Here is a 9,861-nt window from a genome sequence, read left to right on the forward strand (position 1 = left end):
GCTTATTTGAATCTAGTGAACTAGTGAGCTATGCCTCCCTTGACCCATGTAGTTTTGCCCCATTTGGTAGGCATCTACCTTCTTGATGCCACTCACAATTGAAATACACAAATTGTTAAAATGAGAATATTTTATGTCAAAATCATCTCTATTTGACTGATCTATATAGATTTAGTATATTAAAATGACCACTTAATAATTTTAAAGCGACCACTTAAATCAAATTGATCAATGCGCTAATTATATAAAATCGTTTAATAGTGAAACGACCTCATACACGATAAGCTAGTTAGAAAAAATATCTCTAATTGAGTATACTCTTTGCGAAAATTTAAAATAGATAAGTAAAATTATTAAAAAAAAAGCATACATTGTTTCAACTTTATTTCCGAATATAAGCGCCTAATTCTCAAATCTAAGGTATGGGTTCTTTTGCAATTACTAACTGCAAACAGAGTTTTTGGCTTTTTTGACCAAATATTTGTTCACAGTTACTAATTGCGAACAACTTGATTGATTTTTCTTTGACTAGTTTGCCTCTGTTCGCAATTACTAACTACAAACAGAATCGAACTTGAACTCTGGATTAAAGGCGCTTACATTTGAAAATAAGTTGAAATATATCTTAATATATACTTTTATTTTTTTTATAATTTTACTTATCTATTTCAAAAATTCACTCTTTGCTTCATTTGTCTTTTTGAATTAATTACTCAACACAAAAATTCTACACATAAAAGTTTTTTGCCTTTAATCATATTGATAAGAGTTTTTTTCTTATACCCATCTGTATATTTTTATTTAATATTTTATACACATTGAAATTGAAAAGGTATGTATAAATTAGAACATTTTTAAAGAAATATAATGTCCAAAAAAAAGAAACAGAACATATAACTATTGCCATTAATTAGAGAGCTTCCTGGATTCTCAGCAGAACGTTTAAATTTATTACAAAGCCAATAAGAAGACGCAAGTGTTTTATGGATAAGTACTTCAAAAAACTTCTTTTTCTAAGCTGAAAGCAAAAATTAGTTTATATTATCAAATAAATTTAATAGGCTTAATATGGTAGAAAAAAAACTCCGTCTATTTAATTAGAATACGAGGGAGTATAATCTTTCAGACTCGGGTTTAATTGGTAAAATATTGCTCCAGCTCGGATCGTATGCTTGAGCGCAGTTTGCAGTACGGAACAGTAAGAAATGGGAAATATCGATCGAGCATTAGCACGTCAACTCTAATGAACCATGAGAATACATTGTTACACAAAACATAGACCAACACTATGGTACAAACCACGAACTAAATAAGTCCGGCAAAGGAGATAAAAAAATAGGGTTCTACAAAAGATTTCGACATTAACACGAGAACACTTGAAAATCAATACACCTACAGTATATACCTTTAAGTCGTTCAGACTCGAACATGTTAAAACTAATGAACTTGAGTAAATACATATACCTTGGTCCTCGGCTGCACAATCGATTGAGCCAGAGCGTATGCCTGTGTACAGGTGAAACAGAAAGGGTTGGATCATATGAGAAGCGACTAGCTAGCCATGGGAGCGGGAGAAAACTACGCATACCTATATAGAACTACTGCAATAAAATAAATCACGCTCTGACAGCCACTGCATCATCTTTGTTGTTGATCTGAGCCTGACGGACCTACTGAAGGCGTGGTTGGCACACTTCCTCCGGATCCGTTTTCCATGGGAGGGGGTACACCCCATTTTCCTTCGGATTCGAGTGGCTCAAAAACATGAACACCACCATCTGAAAGTCCCACCGCAAATTGGTTTGGTTCTTGTGGGTGTGCAGCGATGACGAGCGGATGGACATTAGAACTACTGCAATCGTTATTTTGTAGAATCAGATGAAACATAACGGTTACTCGTAAAATAACTAAAGTAAAACAGTACATTGTTCAGTCACACTGGCAGTAAATTATACCTGACATTGGCTGGAAGATATGCAGAAGGATTTATCCGACATCTCAACCTGAGGTTTGATGCACTGAACACACAAACAGTTGCGTCCAAGAAGCTGGCATACACTAGTTGACTATCACAAGAAAACGCTGCATGGGAAATCGGAGCAGAAGACTCACGAGGAACCCACTAGAAACAGAAATAAAAGTCCAGCAAGAGAAAGGAACATTAGTACAAGGCATAGTAGATACTATCAAAGGTCTTATGCAAAGGAGATGACGATGACGCACCTGTTTGACACATTCTAATTGTTTTGTTTCAAAAATTGCCAGTTGTGTTTCATGTACAACCAGGAAATGCACCTGATCTTGATGAAACTGGACACGAGTATCTGATTGGGCAGTTGGCGCTCTGCCTGTGGGAAGTTGCAAAAATTTAGATCGTTGCTTTTCCCAGTTATCCGAGCTCCACACACATATCTAGAAATCATATGAAGTCAAAAGATGGTAAGCATGCAACCGGGTACCAAATGTTCTTCAGATGGGTTTAGATACCCCATGTCTCAAATTTCAAAGAAAGCTAATTCATCGGGCCTCGGGAAGGGAGAAAGAAAAAATTTACTTACTTGAGCATCTGCACCTGATGAAACCAGCACGTTTAACAAATGTGAGAATGCCAAACCCGTTATTCTTTTTGAGTGACCTTTTAACTTGCTTTTAACCTGCACCAAATGAGAAGCTCAACAACCCACTTAATTTTCAACCAAGTTACCTTCAAATACAGACTATATATATAGATGGTGGTTACCTCGTCTACTCGAACGTTATATATCTGGATAGTTGAATCATCCATGCCAATTGCTATTATATTGTTATCTTGAGGGTGAAAAGCAAGAAACGTTGCTGCCGGTGGTGGAGGCATAAAGACCGTCATTGTCTGCACTCAAACGGAAATTTAATTACATAAAAATACCCTAAATTTATAAAATAAGAGTATAACTACCAAAAATGCTGGATGTTATAAAATTATTAATTCACTACCTTAAATGTCATCATATTAAAAAGGGAAATCTTTCCTCCTGATGCGGACATGACGTATGAATCGTTTTTTGACAAGGCAAAGCAAGGAACGGTCTCTTCAGGATTTGCATCAGTGACATCATTCGTCATCAAAATGCCACTAGAGGGTTGCCAGAGCTGAGGTGGAACAGTGGATGATGCCTACAGAGATTATCCGATTCAGATACAGGCACTATCATAGTAGCATATAACCCACCTAAGAGCGTTAAATGGGTACATTGAATAATTGAAGCATACCTTCCCACTGGAGTTGCGTTCATTTCTCTGCCATTTCCAAAGCAAGTGAATTGCATTTGATGCTAATGCCAAGATAGCATTACCTGAGTTTGTATATATCAGTCTTGATATCTGCATCACCATCCCAATAAACTATTCAATAAATACAATCCACAAGCGTCTGTTTACCCACATTCATACACCAAAAAAAGAACAAAAGTAACTATTAATTTCAAAATGCAATCGTCCAAAGTGCACCAAAATCCTACAAGCTAAGAAGAAAAGATGCATAATATTCTCACTCAGGTTGTATAGTGTAGTGGCGTATACATTGGTAATCTTGTACACTAAGGATCTAGTCTAGAAATATGAAAAAGTGATGAATATCCCTGCCTGCAGACTTTATCATCTTCAGGTGTCGGGAACGACCAACAGATAGACCAAATGCCCATGGGAATTTGCAATGATGAAGAGCCTTCAAAGGAGAGCAAGTATCTTTCATTGTCCCCTTAAAGTAAAATAAGGCCCTTGAAACTCAACCAAAGTTAACTAGAAGCATCCTACAGGATACTAATTAACATGTTTTAAACTTGAATGCAAGATATATAAGTGAAAGAACAAGTAGATATTATGGCAAAGCAGAACAGCTATCTATGTCAAATATTGAGAACATGCTAGGAAGAAAATATGACAAAATTAATCTAGTTTCAGAAACTAATTACAAATATACCTTAGCTGCTCTCATATGTTCAGGGAGGCGCAATGACCGACACTGAGACGGTTCACTGATTTCACAAAGTTTCCAAATCTTAGATTTGTCATTGGCTTCTTCGAGAATTCGAGACTTCACATCTCCCATATTTCGAGCATCTCCATTCTGGAATAATAAATTATAGGTCCGTAAAGAACGAATCTAACAATTTGCCGGAACAAAAATTTATGACAGAAGCATACCATGCCAGCCATGGATACCATAGGGCCGCTTCTGTCAGGGAGCCCAGAACTAGTAGCAGCAGAAGCAGCTGCTGCAGCCGCTGCAGAAATGGGATTTATTGAAGGCTGGAAAAGATGACAAATATTAGATGTGTGGTTGTCCAACAGTGATAACATCTAACAGTAAAAAAAATCCCGGAAAAAATACCTTCGTCAAAGATTCAGATGCTCGAGACGAATCATAAGAAATATTTTCACTAGTCCGTAATAGCCGAAGACCATCAGAATTTGCTAGAATTTTGATTCCATTCTCACTAGAAGAAACTGCCAGAAGTGTACCATCTTTGTTGAAACGGATACGTGGGCTTGCCTTCAAACATTAGAATTACTAATAAGTCAGACTGTGACATACTAGTACAACATTATTTTACCTGAAGGCCATTAAATGGTCCCCCCCTACGTGGGGTTTGGGAAAGTGAGACTAATCAACCTTATCCTTGTGATAACAAGCATCATATGTAATTTCACATGAATAAGCGCACCAAAATCAAATAAATATCAAATCTTTGGCCCATCGAGAACAACAAATTATTAAGAAAATATTCTTGAATAAATAAACTTACAGGGAGCCCTCCATCCGCTTCAATAGTAGTCAATAGTTGCACATTGTCCATATCCCAGAATTTAATGGAAAAATCATCACCAGCAGCCAAATACCGATTCTTAGTTGTGTCAAACTGAATAACACCCAGAGATCTTTTCCGGAAACCTTGATAGGTTCGCTTCACAGCACCTTCGCTTTCATTCCATTCAACAATATGTGACTCACCATCTTTACTGGTGCCACATGAAAAAAGCCTATGATACCGCCAAGACGGAGGGAGAACGAGCAAAAGCATTAGCTTGAGCATAAATAAATAGCACAAACATAGACCATTAAAAATCCCAGTAAAAAAAAACCTGCTTCCATCTTGACTGTAAGCCATGGTCGTGCACCAGCGACCAGGAGCATCGTAGTCCACTCTAGAGCCCAGATTGTCATATAACCAAGCTTTTATTTTCCCATCGACAGCAGTTGAAAATATGAACTGGACCATAAAAGGAAAACCACCACACATTGATATCACATAAACCAAGCAGTTAAGTTCAAATATTACACAGCAAAGATCATTATGGCATCCTAACCTGTATGTTTTCTTTGTAATGTGGGCACACTGAATATACAGGGGCCTCATGGCCCTCAAATGTGTACTGCTTGGTACCTGTAGCAGCATCCCACACCTATACTATAGAAAAGTAAATGATAAAAATAGAGAATAGCGAGGGAATTCAATTCCAAGATTGTTGGTAAGAGGGATGAATAAGAAATGTAGCATGGCGGACCTTGATGGTCTTGTCGTCCCCACACGTGATGACACAAAGTTGCTTGTTGGGAGTAGAAAAGGCGATATCATTCACTCCTCCAACATGTGCATCAATCTGCATTATAGAAGTTAGCACAAGTGCACATTGAAGTTTAGATAAAAAAAGATTGAAAACTTTCATCTTCCACTCATAATCCTGGCTACTTTACATACCTCTAAATGTTGTCGCACATCTTCACCGCCATTATATGAATATATTTGCACAATGTGTCTCGAGTATGCAACCCCTGTAACAAAATCAATGAGATTAGAGATATTTGTGCTGAAAATAATACTTCCGTGATATTCAATCTAGCATCATTCAATATAATTCAATTGAACCTCACCAAATAAAGCTCCATCAGGACTCCAAATTACACGGTTAACAGAAACTGCAGGATCTGTGACTAGAGCTGCCTACAAAGCCGAAAAAAGGGAACAAAATAACAAGGGACCAAAGAGCCAGGTGATAAGATGACGAAAAAACTACTACACACACCAACATTACTCAAAGAAGGTTATTTCATCATGCAATGCAGATCCGAAGGAGCATACCTGCAGAGGCATTGAACAGGTACTGAGATCCCAGACTTTAAAGTTTTTCAAAACTAGCCTTTCACGGGAGCCAACTTCCCACAATGATATGTCTCCAACATTTGTACCAACTGGTATAGAAAAATTTAAGAGCATCTACAAGTTAATTAGACAAACCATGCATCACAAAAGAAGACATTAAGCATCAAAATAATTCATAATGAAACAGGACTTGAAAAGAGTCCGACCCAGCAATAGTGTCAACTGAGAAGGATGAAAATCCATGCTCGTAGGAGATGACCCTTGGTTCAATGTTCTAGCAGCTGTTTTGGGTAAATCATCAGGAACATTGTACGCTTGACTATGACCATGGCCTGGGAAAGAAACTGGCAGTACATTCACAGGAAGATTAACCTGCATGAAAGATTAACATTTTGATCATCAAAAATGTAATCTAGCAAATACCTTATCATCTGAAAATAAGAATAGTAACACCTCATCAGCAATTCCTAACGGTCTTGTTCTTTTGGCAACATGATCGGGATCGCCTGATGGATAATCCATGGAAGAATTTGTTGGTGGAGTCCTTGGATGCTTTAGAGAAGCTACGAATAAATGTATCTCCATGAATAAGGATTGACAATAAGAAAATGTGACAGCGCAGGAAAAAAGAGCATTGGATTTTCCAACAAGTCCTACAAAACAGAAATCAACATTGGTACCAGGAATAGACGGAGCACCAAGCCCAATAGGACCCCCAGATACGGCAGGATGAGTGACAGCAGCAGGATTGGACATCCATCCAGCAAGTGGAGCTGGCACAGCAGCAGGTGTCGGTTGAAAAGGCTGATGGCAAAAAAAGATAAATTACTATGAGCAAAAAAAGATAAATTACTATGAGCACAAACCATTTAACCCACCCCATGTGCACCCAAAGGAGAAAAGCCTCCTGCTTTAGGCAATGCTCCTAACAGTGGATTATTTGCAGGTGATGGAGCACGAGCGCCATTTGGTTGCCCACATGAGTGATCCACAAACAGCGTCTTGATGTCGGGATTTGGTCTAGGGTTCTTACAGAGTTGATGCTGCCAATTTAGACTGTAAATAGACAATTAAACAAATATTTAATTGATAAGGTCGGTACAAAGCATCCAAGTAAGCATGAACTGAAGTGAAATTATTCTATTGACAGTGGACCAAAAACATCTAATGTGTTTAAAGAAGCCAAACAGGTTTCCTAAAGAGCAAAAGCTATGATTTCGCTTCGTAATGTAAGACATATGTATCTTACAACACTCATATATTAAGCAAATCCTCCAAAAACAAAATTGCAATAGAAGCATGGCCGTCCATTATCATGTGCAAAGCAGTCTAATGCACAGGGCCCCATCATCAGAGGGGCCCTAAAAATCCATTTTTATACTTACTACATATATTTGATTTATTTTTTCAATTAACGCAAACACATGTATATTATTTTACACAAGAGTAACCAAGTAATAAAGAGGCAAATATTATTAGTGTAATCAATGGAGAGATTTTATCGTATACTAATATTTTGATTTTTTTTTTTCCTTTGAATTGTAAGGGTCTAAAACGGGACCCCAAAATTTACGAGACGACCCTGAATAGAAGCCTACATTATCACACTCATCTCAAGTGGCTTCACAACAAAAATGAGACCTTTGCAACATCACCAAGATCAACAATTTTACAAGACAAATCATTTTTCCAACATGACAGACAAAGTATACAACATGATCACCTCGCCAAACACCATAAACAAATCTCCAATTTAGTACAGTACCTTTGATTAATCAATGTCCGCAACCTAGAATTCTTGAGGTTTGGAAATTGCAATTTGTCACGAAACAAAGGATTGGCCTCAATAAGCTTCTTAAGCTCAACTAACATAATTGCCCTTGCAGATTTCGTATCACCATACTTCGACAATTGCTCGTTCTCCCTGCAAAAATACAAAACCAATTCGGTCCATACTGCCCAAAACATTAGAAAACAACAATCACTCACAATTCATCACTACCTGAAATTCTCCAATGTCAACAACTGAGTAATTTCCTTGAACAATTCTTCATTAAAAGAAGAGAAAACTTTCAGATCCTTCACAAGTATATCCACAGCTTTCGACCGGTCATGCCTATAATTATTCCCAAACAACCACATTTTCAATTTACACAAATAATATCATAAAATCATAAAACAAATTTTCATTTGCAATCAAAAACTTACTTATCCAATGCCTCTAAATACTTTTGTTTTCTGATTTCAAAGAAGATCTTCATGGAATACCTATTATCATCAACTTTAGTAAAACCAGATAGATACCTCTCTACCTCATCCCAGTTACCATTATGTACTTCATCTTCAAAATACTTCATATTAAAGAAAAACCCAGATTCTTGTTCAAGTCTGTTTAGCAAAAATAACAATAAAATATCAAAACCCATTTCAATTTAAACATCAAAATAACAATTAAGAAGCAAAATTCATAAAAATTAATACTGTAAATATACAAATGTATCATGTAAACTTACTTGTGAACAGTTTCTTTAAACTTTTCTTCATCTAAAAACTGAAGAATTAAGAAAACAAGCTCCCTACTGAGAGACGACATCTTCAATCCTTCGGTGTTTTTCCACCCAGATTTCCAGTTAGAGGCTTAAATGCAACCAGATCTGAAAAACCGACTTCCACAAATACCCAAATCAGAGAAAAAAAAAAAAAAAAAAAAAGAAAAAAACAAAAGAAAAAAAAAAGTTGAATTCTTATAGAGAAAGTAAAATAGAGTAAAAAAAATAAAATAAAAAAATTAATCGAAAAATAATAGAGTAGAATAAAATAAAAATAGTAAAATAAAATAAATAAAGCAATAATTAATATCCTATTTGACTATATTTTAATTTTAAAAGGGAAAAATTTAATCAACTTCACCAACAAAATAAAACAAATAAAAAAAAATCTTTCAAAAACCCAAAAGAAAAATTAAGACCGTACACCAGATAAACAAAGCAGATTTGTGCTTTAACTTTACACAAAAAAAATTATTTTTCGAAAATCGCCGACACCTACAAAAGAGGGGAGAAAATCTAGGGTTTTACAAAAATCACCCAAAAAAATTTAATCTTCTATAAATCTTAAACTCTTACCTAGATTTACGATGCAAAACTAGTTCAAAGAGGAAAAAAAGAAAAAAGTACAGAAAAAATCTGTAAGAAAATAAATTGAAAAAAAGTAAAAGATTAAAACTTTATGATCTCCAGATTATATTCTGCAAAAATTAACTTAGTATTACCTTCAGAAGAGAAGTTCCATACAAAAATTACAAAAATATTATAGAATTTTAAAAAATTCTATTAAAAAAAAAAAAACTGATGGTAAGAAGAAAATAAAAATGGTGTGAGTCTCACTTTCTCCCTCTAGAAAAGGATAGATTTTTGGAAAGAGAAAAAATAAATAAAGTACTACAATAGAGAGAGAAATGTTTGCAGGAATTTGTGATTTTATACTCTTGTTGGTTATAATTATCTTTTATAACTTCTATTGATTTTTTTTTCAAAGTGGAGAAGCTTTTTTGCCGCATTCTTGGTTATGAGTATGAGAATAATTTGTTATCTTTTTTTTTTCTTAAATCTTGTTTATAGTTTTTCAATGGGCAAAATATATTAAATATTAATTTTTTTATTTTATAGAAGAGAAATTTAATTTAAGTTTTATAAATATATATTAAAAATAAAATATATTT

General features: G+C 35.3%; 1 protein-coding gene across 4 annotated transcripts; it reads right to left on the minus strand.

Moving 5' to 3' along the window:
• Nucleotides 1–1,206: 1,206 nt before the first annotated feature.
• On the minus strand, nucleotides 1,207–9,616 carry LOC130812631 (protein TOPLESS). Of its 4 annotated transcripts, none has more exons than XR_009042085.1 (27): nucleotides 9,412–9,616; nucleotides 8,654–8,794; nucleotides 8,349–8,528; nucleotides 8,143–8,256; nucleotides 7,906–8,064; nucleotides 7,019–7,196; nucleotides 6,821–6,944; nucleotides 6,594–6,703; nucleotides 6,347–6,512; nucleotides 6,120–6,229; nucleotides 5,912–5,981; nucleotides 5,739–5,812; nucleotides 5,545–5,640; nucleotides 5,347–5,442; nucleotides 5,122–5,249; nucleotides 4,785–5,019; nucleotides 4,370–4,531; nucleotides 4,183–4,287; nucleotides 3,959–4,105; nucleotides 3,250–3,360; nucleotides 2,974–3,153; nucleotides 2,741–2,869; nucleotides 2,559–2,654; nucleotides 2,224–2,412; nucleotides 1,956–2,122; nucleotides 1,589–1,852; nucleotides 1,207–1,506 (listed from the first exon to the last, which is right to left on the minus strand). XR_009042085.1 is itself a non-coding variant. In XM_057678177.1 (26 exons), the coding sequence occupies exons 2-26, from the start codon at nucleotides 8,731–8,733 to the stop codon at nucleotides 1,639–1,641; spliced, it is 3,420 nt and encodes a 1,139-aa protein (XP_057534160.1). In that variant the 5' UTR covers nucleotides 8,734–8,794; nucleotides 9,412–9,615; the 3' UTR covers nucleotides 1,207–1,638. The 4 variants fall into 4 exon arrangements, 1 of the variants encoding a protein (XP_057534160.1); XR_009042088.1 differs by having other exon boundaries at nucleotides 1,589–1,849; nucleotides 9,412–9,615; XR_009042087.1 differs by having other exon boundaries at nucleotides 8,654–8,806; nucleotides 9,412–9,603.
• Between the last annotated feature and the right edge of the window lie 245 nt (nucleotides 9,617–9,861).

This window comes from Amaranthus tricolor, chromosome 1 (genome assembly GCF_026212465.1).
Source record: "Amaranthus tricolor cultivar Red isolate AtriRed21 chromosome 1, ASM2621246v1, whole genome shotgun sequence".
Taxonomy (NCBI): Eukaryota; Viridiplantae; Streptophyta; class Magnoliopsida; order Caryophyllales; family Amaranthaceae; genus Amaranthus; species Amaranthus tricolor.

Excerpts from the sequence above, each read along its gene's own strand:
- LOC130812631 (XM_057678177.1), bottom strand. The coding sequence starts at position 8,733 with ATGTCGTCTCTCAGTAGGGAGCTTGTTTTCTTAATTCTTCAGTTTTTA. Across the intron at positions 8,257-8,348 it reads TATTTAGAGGCATTGGATAA|GCATGACCGGTCGAAAGCTG; the intron begins GTAAGTTTTTGA and ends GAATAATTATAG. Across the intron at positions 5,813-5,911 it reads TCCTGATGGAGCTTTATTTG|GGGTTGCATACTCGAGACAC; the intron begins GTGAGGTTCAAT and ends ATTTTGTTACAG.